At 42.3% G+C, this 16,229-nt stretch overlaps 1 protein-coding gene across 4 annotated transcripts in view; it reads right to left on the bottom strand.

Annotated features, from left to right (window-relative positions):
• Window positions 1-5,470: 5,470 nt before the first annotated feature.
• Window positions 5,471-16,229, bottom strand: part of LOC147431632 (pentatricopeptide repeat-containing protein At3g09040, mitochondrial-like) — a 44,273-nt gene continuing 33,514 nt past the window's right edge. For 2 of the 4 annotated variants that reach the window (XM_086494150.1, XM_086494151.1), the window contains exon 2: window positions 5,471-8,919. In XM_086494150.1, coding sequence (XP_086350276.1) covers window positions 5,958-8,919 — 2,962 coding nt within the window. In that variant the 3' untranslated portion in view covers window positions 5,471-5,957. Of the gene's footprint in view, window positions 8,920-16,229 lie in introns of those variants that run through there. The other 2 variants (XM_086494153.1, XM_086494152.1) reach the window with 2 other exon arrangements.

Raw genomic sequence — 16,229 nt, 5'->3', positions numbered from 1 at the left:
CTAAGCTATTAAGAGTGATTATGTGAGGAGAAATACTTCTTTCTCATAAGAATACTTCGTCTTTCTCTCGATCTACTCTCATACCACGCTACCTCTCACCATCTTCGAAGGTGTGTGAGGTCTTGGATTTGAGACCGTGAGGTAATCGATGTTGTGATTCCAAGTGTAAGCTTGGTGCTTGAAGCTTCCATCTTCATCGCACCAGCAAGTTATTGAAGGAACACAAATATTGTATTGTAAAATGTCTCCCTTCATGGGGGAAACCTATAATACAAAGCCTTTTGGAGGGGGGACCGGGCTCCATGTAAATCCGGTCCTCAACTGTTGTCAATAGCTTAATTTCTCTCTCTTTTTGAAGTATTGTTCATGCCCATCTAACTAGGTGTTATGCTTTGTTGATCTCTCCATCCAAGCACTCTTACTATGCTCATTAGGAATCTATTCTTAATGAAATGCTCACTATGCCTAAGTTATTTTCCTCGATACACAGGTTACTATACCATTAAATGTTACAAGTAGCATGCCATATCTACCAGCTATGACCACACTGCTTTTGATACACTAGGTGATGGAAAACACGAGATACGTGATCAACTCTCACTGGCAACGACAACAATGAGACTACTTCTACCGTTACGACACTAGAAACTTTAGTACAAGATGGAGAGTGCAATAAAGGATGGGGATCAGAAGGTGCTACTCAATGAAAGGTTATGGAGGAGGACATTATCAAAAATCTAATACGGCAAGCCACCACACTCAAAGTTCCCTCATGTAGAAATGACACATCGCAAGGTGTAAGCCATAACGAGCAGAGTGACACATTGAGAATAAGCAAAATACTTAGCAATATGGGAGACAACAAGCACATATGGAGCCAAAAATTAGCTTGACATTCAATTTTCCTCCTCATGAGAATGAAAAATAAGCAAGACGTAAGATAAGTTCTTCAAAAGGACATGTTTACTCCGATATTCATCATCTCTTTTGTGACCCCTCATATGTCAATGGTCACGCTCACTGTGAGTGCAAGTTTAGCATGAGAGTGAGGTCGATGGCAAATGGTAGGTAAAGATCGGGCATTGGTGTTAACAAAGCAACAACAACAATAGACAATAGGAGCGCTCTGCGCCTACTACCCACAGAGTGTCGGGTAGTATGAGTAGCATCGTAGATCTGGCGAAAGACAAAGGAGGCAGCAACAACAAACCTATGTGGCATGAGGTAAAGTAGCTGAAGGAGAACCAAAGATTTTCATAACGAGCTTGAGCATGAGGCTAACAAAAGTAAGCATTCAAAATCACTCTTCATTGGGCTTTTTGAGGGCGAATCAAACATCTACAAAACGATCTTGAACATGAGCCTAAGTTGAAAAAAGAGGAACAATATAGAATAATCGGTGATGATAGACATGATAGCATAAGTGAACGTAAAAATCAACACAATGAAAATCTATTGTAGCAGAGATAATCAAGCAATATTCAAGGGTCTTTGGAGTAACATGTTGTGCTTGGATATTCTTTGTTCAATATGCATACCAACTTCAATGGTGCACTTAGAAAAGCACAAAAGGGTGAAAGCATGTTAACGTGTCACACTTTTTCATGTCCCGGACAATGTTAACTAGCACAATTTTGACATATGCTAACTAGTACAATAACATGAGCTACATCTCCAAGATCTATAACGTATGATATATCAGTAGAAAGCTCTTGAAACAAGGAATCCAAATGTACAACCTTCAACAAATTTTGATATTATTTGTAAAAATTTTACCGGGCACCCAACTTTTTAAAGATGTGCTAGCTTGAAAGTGCCAACTAGCACAAAAAGCGCGACATGTTAACATGCTTTCATTCAAAAGTGTGGAGCTTGACACATGCCCCCAAAAGGAGAACTTCATGGATGCTTCAAAGAGAAACTTTAATAATGCCCTTATAATACAAAGTTATTATTGATTGAGCCATTCTACTATAGTGATTGCGTTGGAGCTTATGAACTGAGAACGCATCACTACAATAAACCCTACACCCTCTATGATATAGAACATAAAGTTACCTCTGCTTCTTTTCAAGTTAAATCTTACTTCCTGTATCTTTTGTATTTGTCTTATGTGTGCTTTTTGTATGATAGAAAGGACATATATACACAACACTAATTGTTTCAATTGCACAAGCACGACTCCAGCTCAGCAATACTGCAAGATTTGTTATCTATATCCAATTCTCCATGCCTATGCATTTTCTTGGTGCAACACATAAATGCTACGGGGCAGGACACGACTTTCGTTTCTTATAATTTTTGGAGAAATAACATTGCCAGCTCTCCACCATATGTGTATGGCACTTTTGCATGATGTGCATTGTATATTTAGCATTTTCATTCTATGATGCTTCATTACAAGACGCAATTTTTAACTATTCATGTTGCTTTTATGTAGCTTGACTCAGACATTATTCTCCGGCTTGCACAATAATTGGATGACACCCGTACTACACGATTATCAAGTACTGCACTTTAATTTTTATAGTTGGTTGATGTTTTTGTATTTTTTGAATTTCTCAATGCTTCCTTGAGTTTATCTGAGCGTTATCCTCCTCAGGTATGTTTTGTACCAGGTTTTGTGATCGACATCCAAGACCCTTCAACTATGACAACACGTAACTCTCTCTCTCTCTCTCTCTCTCTCTCTCTCTCTCTCTCTCTCTCTCTCTCTCTCTCTCTCTCTCTCTCTCTCTCTCTCTCTCTCTCTCTCTCTCTCTCTCTCAAGTTCCATGAGAAATACGAGAAATTTGATTATGCTTGATTCAAAGTAAGATCGGTGTCTCAAAGATGGATCCCCGGTCTAGAGACTAAATGGTCGACAATATTACCAGGCTAAATGGCAATCTACAAATAAACTACCAAAGTAGGTTAAGGAGTAGGATTTAAGCATAATGATTAAGGTGCAACCCTTTGCTCAATTTAATTATCGCCCTCTCATATAGTGAGTCCTATGGGACCTCTCCCATATAGTGAGCCCTATGGGACACAAATTGCTTCTTCCCAATGGTCATCACGTCCCAATCTATGGGACCTCTCTCATATAGTGAGCCCTATGGGACACAACTTGCTTCTTCCCAATGGTCATCAAGTCCCAATCTACGCCACTTTTGTTGCCTATCAATTGGTTCTACTCATATGCTCGTATTCCACAACAAAAGCTGAGGTGACAACAATCACAACCAAGCAAGTAACCAATTGTGCTCCAAAATCTATTACATTGTGGCAAAACGTAGTGCCTTTGTCTCAATGCTCAACAGTTCTAGAGAAAGCCGTGAAACGGGACCATTTTAGAGACAGCTATGGAGCTAATTAATCATCATATATGTTTGATAAATACACTTGCAATTCTTTTTCAAAAATTCGTGAATGCACTTTCTACTTGTTGACTTCTGTGTTAGATGCTTGATGTCAATATGCATATGTTATGTTATGTTCTATAGAAATGTCCACCAAGAAAAACTAGTTCTCTCAATGTTGTCCTCATACATATAGCAAAGAACGGGTGATTCAAGGCCTTCAAGTGCCATAGAGTGCTTTAGACTTCTTGGCAAGGAGACGTCTCAGATTTTTAAAGTCTCTTGGAATGTGTTAAACTGCACAGGATATGTCCAAACTGGCTATGGCAAGGAAGCTCTAGGCTATTTTTCCCAAATTCAAAGGGAAGGCCTTTCACGAAATACAATTGCCTATGCTTGCAGCTTGAAGACCTAGGGCCTTACTCAAGACCTTCACATGGGTGCAGACTATGACATTGTTATATAGAGACTGTTGGGCAAACATGAGGTTCTTGGCAATGCGCCGTTCAACATGTAAAAAGTCTTTGGTTTTCTTACAGAAGCACATAAAGATCTTAATAAGCTTTTACCTGACATGTAGTCACTCAAAACATTTCGATTGTTGGAGATGTCCAATGTGACTCTACAAGGACTTAACATGAAAATCCGAAAGAGAGATTCACATGGCCATGGCAAGGAATCAATGCCAAATTATTAGAGAGAAATTCACGTTTATTTTTCTATTGTTGAATACCATGACTATGTAGTAAAAATTTGATTAGGGGCAAGGGCACGACTTCCATTTCTTTTAAATTTTGGAGAGACACTGTGCTGACTCTCCACCATACTTCCGTATGGCAGTCACATAGACCGTGCAAAATCTACGTTTTAGATATATTTTTAATGTTTTCTTAGAACAAAATGTTAAAATAGTATGTTGCTTTTTCTTTCATAGCTCCCAAAGGCAAGATTTTTGTTGTACAGACTTGTTGAAGTGAAGACATTACTCATAAGATTAGTGCTCAATTTTGATTGAGAGGTTACATGCGTGCTTTACATAAAAATGAGATTTTGATTTCATGTATGTTTCGCAAGTTTATTTGGATTTTTGTTTAGAAAAAACTTGCCAAGCAATTTACCCATAGTATCCTATCTACACATTAAGTGCTAAAACTATTATTTACGCATTCCAATTCACACATTAACTATGCCTACCAAGCAACACTAGTTTCCCAATTTGGAGTAATTCCCCTTTGACTAGATACACAAAAAATATTCATTATGTTAATTTCATTATGTCACAAACAATCTTATGTATCTTCCCCCCCCCCCCCCCCCCCCCCCCCCCCCCCCCCGACACACCAGAGGGGGAGGTGCTTATCCCTTCCAAATGTTAGCCATGTGAAATGGTTGGGCAAGGGCCGCATACCATCGGGGAAGAGCCACACGTAGGCATCACCATGGCCACCTAATTGATGCACCGCGTGCTAGGAACATGTCTTTTAGAAACTACCATCACAACTAAGATTGAAGCAAAAGTAACCCATGACATACAATGTTTGCTTGCATGGTCTTCAATTCTGTGCAAAAGTAGTATCTATAACTAAGTGTGTAGATCTATCTCCTAATCTTATCCATCAAGAAAATGCATTTTACATTCTTCAAAGATTACACTAAGAATTTTTCCTTCGTATTCATATAGAACTCCACTATTACCACATATATAAGCCTACGATCTTCACCTAATGCTATTAAGTTCCATCTTTGCATCCTCAGTCCATTGGAAGGTCTCCATGGCTATTAAGGCTCTTCTACTCATTGATCTATCCACTAAGGCTTCCACCTTTGATTGTCTGGGTTTATGGTGCCAAGGCAGGCTAATCTTATCATGCACAATGGAATCATCAGCTTTGTACTCATTCATTTATGATTCTTTCAAACTCCCTTTTTGTTCATAGCACTCATGTTTGTATTTTGATTGGATGGTCTTCGAGCTCATTTTCCTTTCGATTGTTCGAGTTTTCCTCTTTTTGTCTAACCTACCTTTTCATTTCACGCTTCCCTTCTAGTGACCCCATACTGCTAGATGAAAATACCTGATTTGGTTTTACTAGGAAAGTAGCATCCCATTATTTTGTCCATAGCAACACTTACACCGAACATTTACACCGAGTGTGATTCCTTTTAATTTTGAACATGGATTCCCCTACCAATTCCTTTTCCTTTCAAATTGGGCGAGGACTTTCTTTGCCAAGTCCCTTGCACCCTGTTTTTTTTTTGTGGCTTGGCTCCTCCTTACAAGATCAATGATGCCACTACTCTTTTGAGAGAGGGATTTTTAAAAGGTCGAAGGACTAGGCACCCTCACAATCAATAAAAATCACTAAAGCACTTTGGCTAGTCGGTGCCAATTCCAATGCATGCAAACAAATGCCACAGCTTAGCTGATTGCTTGCCATTGCACAATGCATCCATGACTTATCCGGGTCGTCAGCATTGCCACGATTGGGAGCAAAATTTCAGTGGAACTAATGAAGTTACAAGGTCATCTCATCAGTCTGCACTAATATGCCTGATCAGCCAAACTAATGTCTGGTTGCAAGCAAGAAATTCTTGCAGATCACGGATATCTTTCGTTCAACCACAATCAAGCTCCCATGGTTTCCCAGAGAAGCAGGTACTCCATGTATACATGTCCTCGGAATCCCATGAACCGACGTCCGCATACAAGTTAGAGATGACCATATATCCAGAAGCATCAGAGGGTGCCAATCTAACAAGTTGCTTAAAGAACAGCCTTCCTAAGTCTATGCTACCATATCTCTGGCAGCTGTTCAACAAAGACGTGCACATCACAAAGTCTGGAATCATTGCCATTGTTTGGACCATGTCATCCACTTCGCTTAAACATCCCATTTGCCCAAAAAGATCAATCATGCAGCTATATTGCTCAATATTGGGTAGCAACCCATAATCATTCGCCATACATTTGAAATAAAAGGTGGCACCCTCCAAAAAGCCGGCGTGACTGCAAGCTGCGAGAAGATTAGTGAATATGAGATCATTCGGCTGTAAACCCCGCAAACGAAAAACATTAAAGCATTGCCCTACCATTTTGAAATTACCATGCAGGGCATATCCTGCAATCAACGCACCCCATGACACTACGTCCTGGTTGGACAAACTGTCAAATACCTTCTGAGCCTCCCTCAAATTTCCACAATTCGCATACATTTCCAATAGAGTACTACCAAGTAGAGGATCTGATTCATAACGGCTTCTGATTATCATTCCATGAATTGATGTACCCTGTCTTATCGCACCTACATTACCACAGGCTTTTAGCAAGCTCAGAAGAGTTATCTTACTAGGCTTGTGTGCATTTTCACGCATACTCTCAAAAAGTTCAAAAGCAGATACCCACTGATCATAGAGGCAATAACCTGTAACCATTGAATTCCATGATGAAGCATCAGGAAATTTCAGCTTATCAAACTCGGAACGCGCATCCTCTAGCCTTCCACACTTGCAATACATCTCGACAAGCGAATTACCTATGCTTGCTTCCGATGCAACGCTGTACTGCATCACCAAGCCATGAGCAAGCCTGCCCTCCATTTCAGCTCCAATACTACCACAAGCCTTCAATACTAAAGAGAAGATGACGATGTCGGGCTCCAAAGAGTCCTGTAACATTTTACAGAACAGATCAACGGCATCAAAACCATGTCCAAAAAGTGTACATCCTGAAATTATTGCACCCCATGCTTCCATGTTTCTAGATGGCAGTTTTCTAAAAAGCCACATTGAGTCATTGATGCTTCTACATTTGACGTACATGTCTACCAAAGCACTGCCCACAGCAGGGTCCGAGTCACAGTCAGTCTCAGCTATTAGAGAATGTAAAAGCATGCCTTCGTTCAATGCACCCGTCATTCCACATGCTTTCAGAGTGCCTGTAAACACATAGGTGTCAGGGTCAGTACCTTCCTGCAGCATCTCCTGAAACAGAGCATAAGCCTGATAACCATCTCCACACTGCACAAGCCCCACAATCATGGTGCCCCATGTAACCAAATCTTTTTTGTGAAGATTTACAAAAACCTTGCATGCCTCCATTATGCTTGCACATTTCGCATACATGTCAACAATCGCACTGCCTACTACTACATCAGTCTCAAGTGCTGCTCTAACAGCCTGATCATGTATGTACGCCCCCTCCTTCAGTGTTCCTAGACTCCCACATGCTTTTAATACACACGAGAAGACAAACTTGCTTGGACTGGACAGGTGTTTTTGCATCTCTGCATAAGCATGAAGGGCTAAAATACCCCGTCCATTCTTTACATAGCCAGAAATCATGGCACCATAAGATACGATGTCTTTGGATGGGCACCTTTCAAAAACATTCTGTGCATCTTCTAGGCTCCCACAATGTGTGTACATATCAACAAGGGCACCACCAACCACAGCTATCTGTTCTAACCCACGTTCCAAAACCTCACCATTTACTAACTGGCCCCGTCGCAAACATCCCAACTTTCCACAAGCATTCAAAGTACTGGAAAAACTAGTGACATCAGGCTTTACTTTTTTCTCTTTTAGCGAGTCGAACATATCAAGAGCAGAAGCAGCACTTCCATGCTGTGAGTACCCAGTAATTATTGCACCCCAGGCAACCACATCAGGATTGGCCAACGACTCAAAAACATGTCGTGCCTCATCTAATTGCCTGCATTTGGAATACATGCCAACAAGGGCACTACCAATACGCACATCCTGCTCATTTCCAGTCTTGACTATTTCAAAGTGTACCCATCTCCCCTCCCTTATTGCACTCCTACAGCCACATTGTTTTATGATGCACAGGAATGTTACATTGCTGGGGTTGACCCCTTCTGTCTGCATTTTCTCATATGTTGCAAACACGAGCGTGAAGTTCCCATGCTCAGCTAATCCTCCAATCAATGATCCCCAAGAAACCACATCCTTCATGGGCATCCTATCAAAAACTCTGCAGGCTTCATCCAGGTACCTGCATTTGAAATACATGTCAATGAGAGTGTTCCCAAGAATCAAATGTGATTGAAGCCCACATCTAATAATCTGATCATGTATGAGCTTGCCCTTCTCTATCCCTCCTAGGTTCTCACAAAAATTCAACATGCTTGAAAAGACGAACTTATCTGGTTTCACACCCACCTCTAGCATCCTGTCAAACAATTCAAAAAGCTTCTTGGAGTCACCAGCCCGAGCACATGCTAATATGATGGCATGGAATGTGCGTTCATTTGGATATAGAATCATTTTGAAAAGTTTGTATGCTTCATCGACCTTCCCACAAGATGAAAAAAGGTAAATAAGATGGTATCCTAGGAAAGCGGAAGCTTCTAGCCGGCATTTCACCATCAAAGAAAACAATTGTCGGCCAGCTGCCAAGTCTTTTGATTTACAGCACTCCTGAAGAAGTGCATAAAATCTGTCCTTTGGTACGGAAAGGTCTTCCGCATACAAGTCTTCGGCAGTTTGAAGAGCCTCTTTCAATTGACCTTGCATGCAGAGTGAGCTTAAACAGCCCAACGATGTTTGATCCATATCACTGCAACAAAAGGTGAAACACATAAAAGAAATGATGGCACCAACAAAAAATGTAAGTGTGATGGAAGTAATAACCATTGACTATCAAGTACAATGTCCCTCAAAGGTTTAAAGACAAAGCTGGGCTCAAACCCTGAATGCATGCATTGTGCAAATTGTTTGCTGATCTAAAAATGGTTTGCATCCAGGATGTAGCATCAAGGCTGAACATCATAACTGCTCAAAACAAAAGGTGTTGTAAAAGCCTGCAAAGTGTGATATTAGCATTCTGGTTATAATGTCTCATTTGTATGCATATGCTTTACGATGACAGGTTAAAATCAATCCAATTGTTTGTTCATTTAGTCATCTTGTCCTTCCAGAATCCATCATTCTGCTGACTATCTGCTATTTCTATTGCCTTAATGATGAAGAGACCGTTCTCATTTTTGCTTTCAAAGCATGGACTACAACTTTTGCTTCCTTTCACATCATCAGAAGCACACACTATAAATATATGCTTAGGCTTTCAAGGTCTGAAGTCAATGCTTAAAGTGGACCACCTTTAAGTGTGTGGCGAATGATCAGCAGGTTGTTAGTCACAAAGTTTCAGAAAACGAGCTGTGCATACTTTTGAGACATGTCAAGTGCCAAAAACGCAAGGATGTGGGTAGACGCCACAATCTTATGTGTGGCGAATGATCAGCAGGTTGTTTGTCACAAAGTTTCAGAAAACAAGTAATTTGAGCATACTTTTGAGACATGTCAAGCGCCCTTTAGCCAAAAATGCAAGGATGTGGGTAGACGCCACAATCTTATGTATATATAGGCAGCAGATTTCCTGACTGCCAAGGAATGGCAATACAAGACTGCATACACATTTCAACATCACCAGTTTCAAAGATGAGGGCATCATGAACTACTGTGTTTTGATTAGTCTATAAACAGCCTGTGTAAATGTCTGGAAATCCACTAGGTTGCATCACTAAAAACATACCCTCTACAACTGTGCACTCTTCCCTATTAATGATGGCAGATTCATTAGTCGTCATATGCCAAACTAAGAGAGGTTTCAGGAGTTATCCTGTATGAGGCTTCAAGAGCATCCTGCACTGCATCAAATTTAAATCCCAATTGAATCTCTCTGGTAGGAAATGGAAAAAAACCTGCTCTCGAAGTATACTAAGAATCTTGAAAGATTTCCAGCAACTAAACTATACTGTGAGGATAAGAGCCATATGATTCCAAACCTGTGTGTCAACACAAATTCAAAAAAGGAGATAAGTATATGGCACCCTCATCATGAATGCCGAGAAGGGCCTCATAAAAATTAGAAAATACTTTGAAAAAGAGCATTGAAAGTTTGCTCGAATCCAGGGTTGACACGTGCGAGCGTCCAACGCTAGTACTGTCGCCGATGTTAGTACAACACGAAATGGACTAAGCCACACCTAGTCCAACACGTACGATGAAAGAAAGAGAGACTCTAGGAAAGAACTTAAGATGCTGAAGTTGAAAGGCACAATTGGCAGCAAAACCAAAGTCGACATCCTCTACCAAGAAGAAGGGTTCAAGCTCTCTTTGTCACACAAAGGACATTCAGAGGGAGAAAGAGCGGCAAGTGAGCAAAGCATGGGACATTTATCGACTTGTAAGAGGCATATAAGTCCCAAGTCCTTTCCAAGTTACTTGGGCAGGAAGCCTATTTGTTCTGATCTGGCAGAAAAGGGGTCAAGAGGTGAAGCACATGTTTCTAAGAGGAAACCGTACATGCTTGGACACTCCAAGCGAGAAATCAATAGCAACACAACAGCAGAATTTGAGAGAGAGAGAGAGAGAGAGAGAGAGAGAGAGAGAGAGAGAGAGAGAGAAATGAAATGAAATGAAATGTTATATTAACGTCTTCAAAAGGCCAGAATGACCTATGAGACCAAACTCATACGAAAGTGGTGAATCTGTTACAATGTCTGGGTACCTTAGTACTAAAGTACGAAGTGTGAAAAGTGTGAAAGTGTGAAAATAAATGTGAAAACCTAAATACAAAGTATTAAATAACTTCTTAGGAGCATTCTGGGTGTCTGACTAGAATGCTTCTAATCCTTTGTTGTAGTCTCCTCCGGTGAAGTGTGCTTCTGCATCTTGGTCGTGGTCGTCTCGATTTCCTAAGCTCAATCGCTCTGTCAATTAGGGTGCCTTTGGTATGAATGTGGGTACTCCTTTGTGCTGGCTGCTGGCCTCTTGCTTCTCCTTCCACTCCTGCTTCTCTCGATCTGAAGAAATCTGTGATCTGCCTCTGAGGCTGTAGTGCTCTTTGTCTTCTCATTAGATTATCCCTGTGCCGATGTAGTTCCAGTAGGTACAAGCCTAAGCATCTTTGATCTTGGTATTGCATGATTCTATCTAGAGGTCCAAAGCCTTCTTTAAAGAGGCAATGAAAACGCCCACGTATCTCATAGTATACTGTGCAGTGGCATATATAGTGTAATTCTGTCTCCGGCTCCATTCCGCATAACTTGCAAATTCTGCTCTCAAGTGGGATTCCCCTAAATCTACCAAATTCAATTTCCAACTGGTGTGAGGATGTACGAATCTGACCAATAGCACATCTCAAACCATGAGACAGGTGGGTATCCATGTAACTCGAGCGAATCACAAATCCATCTTCAGATAGTTGTAGGAAGTTTTCTTTGTAGTTGGCCATCTTCGTGCCCAATTCTTGTGTAGGGTCTACCCATGTCCTCTTAGTATCCAACTGTATAAGATCCTGTCGGATGATTTTATTAATCTCCGTTCGTGTAATTGCCAGTGATGGAGCCTCAAGAGAGTATTGGAAGGGGGGTAATCTTTCCATACTAAACCCGTGTCTCTGAAACCACGAGGACAGTTGCGCATACCAGCATGATGTATCCCCTTTCATTGCTAATTGTCGAGAGGATTCGAGGGCCAATCTAGTATATCGGCAATTATTTGTATCCCACAAACCATGTATAAAGGACACTGATCTGGTAAGAGCTTCAATTTCTATCGGAGGGGCCACTAGTTCCGCTCGGGTAATCGCGTGTGGTACGGAGGCCTTGGCTCTAATCATTCGGGAAATCATAGATACCAAAGGTCTCTCCATTGACTTCCAATTATCTTGATCCACAGATGGTCCCCAAAACTGGACCCCATAAAGCATAGCCGAAGCCACCACAGTATCAAAGAGCCAAAGTTTTGTTCGTGGTTCCTGAAACTGCACTTGTGAACACATCCTCTCCAACCCTCCCAAGGCCGCAGAGACTCTCGATAATCTAGCATCCGCTGCTTTCTTAAGAGTAAACTTCGACCAAATAAAGTAGGGGACAGTGGGCATCCCTGCTTTACTCCAACGGTGGAATGAACAATGTCGGAATCCCCTTCTGGAGTACGTACATAACCAGTTACTGACCCGTATAAGGCCATGATCCCCCAAATAATCTCTTTGAATAATGGCTCTGAGCGTAAGAATATGATCTAAAGTGGAATAACCCCTTCTGAATCCAGCTTGTTCTATTGCCCTTATGCCCTCATTCCCTGCCCATCTACTCAATTTTTGTTCAAGAATGGATGCGTACAGTCGGGTCAAAGTGTGACCTACCATAATGGTACGGTAGTTCCCGGGTATCATAGGATCCCCTGACTTGAAAATAGGTACGATAGTAGATAATTTCCAAGATTCAGGTAATCCTTCACACATGACCCGAATAAACAGACGAGCAAGGACTTTTGAAAGTAGATCCCTTGCATGGATCAGATGTTCTGCTACTAAACCATCATGATCATATGCTCTTCTTGTCTTCATCTTATCAATGGCTTTTTCCACCATTTCCGTAGTAAAGAAAGTACTAGCAACAGGGCATGGCTCTAGCGGATCTGGTAATGGAGGCTGTCCAGATACCATATATAATGATGTTACATATTGACCCCAGATCTCAGGAGAAGTAATCGTCGGAGGCGGTGAGTGCTCGTGAAATAAGCGCCAGGCCTCATGTGAGTCCTGACTCAAGAAGAGCTGATATAAATCCTTCTCCAGTTTGGCTAAAAATGCCCTTTTCTTGCGACGTACTATACGCTGAAGAGCAATCCGAGACTGCTTATATGTGATGATCCCAAGTGTAAGCTCTTTCTGGACCTGGGTTCTCGTCTCTCTACATTCCTCGTCATACCAACTGTTTAGAGGCATGTTCCCAGATCCTCTCTTCTTATCAGGTTGAGTATGTGGGTATGCCTCTTGTGCTGCTCCATGTAGTATCTCTGTTAACTGAGAAGTAATCTCCTCTACAGTATATACTGGCTCGGCTGCCCACATCCTATTATAGATCTTTTCCACATAGACTGAATCAGTTTCTGGCGTGAAAGTATATCTTATGTGTGTCTTCTTCCTTTGTACTTGAGAGGCATTGTATTGGAAGGAGATTGATAAGGTCAAGAGAGCATGATCCACTGCAATCCCAACCGGTCTGGGTCCCACCTTAAAGTCCTTGATACTAGAGATAAAGCTTGGTGAAGTCATGACATAATCCACTGTACTGGCCCCATGCCTGTGCGGGAAGCATGTGAATCCCCCAGATAACGGGAAATTCTCTAGACCATTAAGTATGGCCAAACCATGTATAGATGCCATCTCCATGAGATGTCTCCCATATTCAATGTGTTCTTTATCCTGTGAGTTTCTAGTAAGCCCCCTCTGTGATAAATCCACTTCTCTGAGCATTTCCTCAGATAATCATAGAATACTGCTTGAGAGTTGGCCGTTCTGGCATTAAAGTCTCCTAAGAGAACGATGTCTCCATCTTTAGAGAACTCCCATATGTCATTATTCAATATGGAGAAAGGGGATTGTCCTTTAGGTGAGGAGTAGACTGAGGTACTTGGAGGGAAGTAGCATATAGCGATATATAGAAATCTACCTGTCTCGACTCTCATTCTCACCCACATATACCTTGCTTGCTCATCTTTCCTGATAATCTGTAGTAGTGGTTTCAGCTCCTCTTTAAATAAGACTACTACTCCTCCTGAACCCCGGCTACCCCATCGAGATCTCTTGTCTGGTCGACCAGATGTTTCCCATAAATAACCCTTCACATGTGGCATACGCTGTCCCGCTATCTGGTGTGTCTCTGAGTAGAAAACTATGTCTCTGTCCCTAAAGCTGTCTTCAAAGGCACCTACATCTAGCCTATATGATCCATCACAATTCCACGCCGCTATCCGGAGCGTCGCCCCATAGGTCTCGCACCGTCATGCTGAGCGCTTTTCCAGAACCACTACTTTCCCTCCTCTATAAAAGGCGATTTTCCCCTTTTCTCTTGCTGCCCTGATCTCTGGCATCAACTCTTGCATGTGTGCCACTTGTGCCAATGTAAGGTCATCTCCTAGGAAAATACCGGTTTTCTTAAGAGTTGGCCTCTTCTTTAGAAATTCTTTCCTTATTTCTATATTCGGGAAGCGGAGAATAAGTGCCCTATCCTTTACGTTTCCCTTCTCATTGATTCCTTTCTTGCCCACTCTCCATGCACTTGTGTGAGTAGGCTCTAGGATGCCCATGCGTTGTAGCAGTTCCTTCACTTCTTCATCTACATTCTCTTTGTCTTTGACTCCTGTGACCCGCACATGCAGAGCCCGATTCTTGCTTTTCTGCTCTTCCTCAATGGTCATATTAATAATGGTAGAAGTAGGTGTGGTCTCAATCCGGGCCTTCCCTTTCTTCGCATCCTCAATCCATTTCTCTCCTTCATCAACCTTTTCTTGTGTCTTAAAAAGATGTTCCGCCCATGAAGATGCCGTTTTCGATTTTTGATCCTTCATGTCCTTGAGCTTTCATCTGATCCTTCATGTCCTCGAGCTCCTTCAGCACCGAAGGTTGGTCGTCTCCCTTCTCCTTAGTTGCAGATTTGCAAGCCGCAAGTTCTCCTTTTAGCTCCTCGATTATTGCATCTTTTTCCCCCATGTGCTTTTCCATATTTGTTCTCCATGCTTCAAAACTTGCTACTGCCTCATCGAGTTTCTTTTGCATAACGCATTCTGTTACATTTACTTCGGCCTTGATTAGGTTTCGTAATTCCGTTTTCAAGGTCTGAATCTCCTCATTCTGTATCCCCCAAATCTCTCCCCTTAGTTCTCTCATCATGTCTCCATACATGGAGTTCTTGTAGCTCTCAACGCTCGCGTGCATTTCCTTCCTGATGTCATCTCTCATGTAGTTTAGCTCTGATTTGAGCATCACCTGGACTTTCTCCATCATTAGCTCATCATGTATCTTGGACGTTTTCCCCACTCGTAATGATCCTGGTGATAGTACAGTATCTCTGTTTCTCCGCTTAAATGTAGCTGTTGGTTTTTTTGGGGTGGTGTAGCTATCTACACCCGGCCCTTCCCCTTCGGTAAGAGGATCCATCGAACCCGAGTCACAAATGTGGGGTAGGGTACTAGGGTACTAGGGTGAGGGAATGAGAATAGGGCAAACTTAAAAAAACATTACCTTAAGGCTTGAAAATCTCTCTAAACTTGAACGTAAGAGCTTTGACTTCCTACGCGTAGATGAAGGGGGAGGGTGCCGGGGCGCGTAGGCTGGGACTTGCTACGCGTAGGACTTCAGGGCAGCGCGTGCGCTTGTTTGTTGTAAACCCCAACGCCACAGGTTGCGAACCCTAATGCTGCAGCCTACCCATCATCGTGCACTCCCTACCTGCTGGAACCCTCGAGCATTCTCACCCCTGCTCTGCAGCTTCGACGCCCGCCACAAGTGCCTCTTTATCTGCGTTGCTATTCTCTGTTTGCTGTTTCCAACGACCTGCTCTCCCTTGCACGACGAGAGAGAGAGAGAGAGAGAGAGAGAGAGAGAGAGAGAGAGAGAGAGAGAGAGAGAGAGAGAGAGAGAGAGAGAGAGTTGACACGAAGCGGGAGAGTGCTTCCAAATGCACTAACCCCAGAGTCTGGTGCTTCTTTCAGTATTTTCTCTATTGCTTCACAAAGGTACAATAGCTGGGCCTCTGCTCTCCTTCCACTGAGCCTGGAATGCCACAGAGAGAGCCCCAGTTACATATTTAAAGGCTCTGGGCATCTGCTCCAAAAGCATCAGTTTCACAAGCTCACGCTCATGGGGCTTGTGAAACTCACGCTCATGGGGCTGGTTCGGGTAGAATGCACCAAATCCGTACTGTCAACACCTGCCCGCGATTTCAGAACTTTTCCATATGCTACCATATCAGAATGGTTCCGTATTTTCCAGGTTCTGCCATACTTCAGCCATGTCAGCACCTATATTTAATTTAAGGCCCCTCGACCGGTGGCTTGAAGTTGGTAGGGTCAGGG

The sequence above is a fragment of the Adiantum capillus-veneris genome, chromosome 21 (assembly GCF_014529385.1).
Source record: "Adiantum capillus-veneris isolate H3 chromosome 21, ASM1452938v2, whole genome shotgun sequence".
NCBI classification, from domain to species: domain Eukaryota; kingdom Viridiplantae; phylum Streptophyta; class Polypodiopsida; order Polypodiales; family Pteridaceae; genus Adiantum; species Adiantum capillus-veneris.
This window is presented reverse-complemented; position numbering and strand designations above follow the sequence as displayed.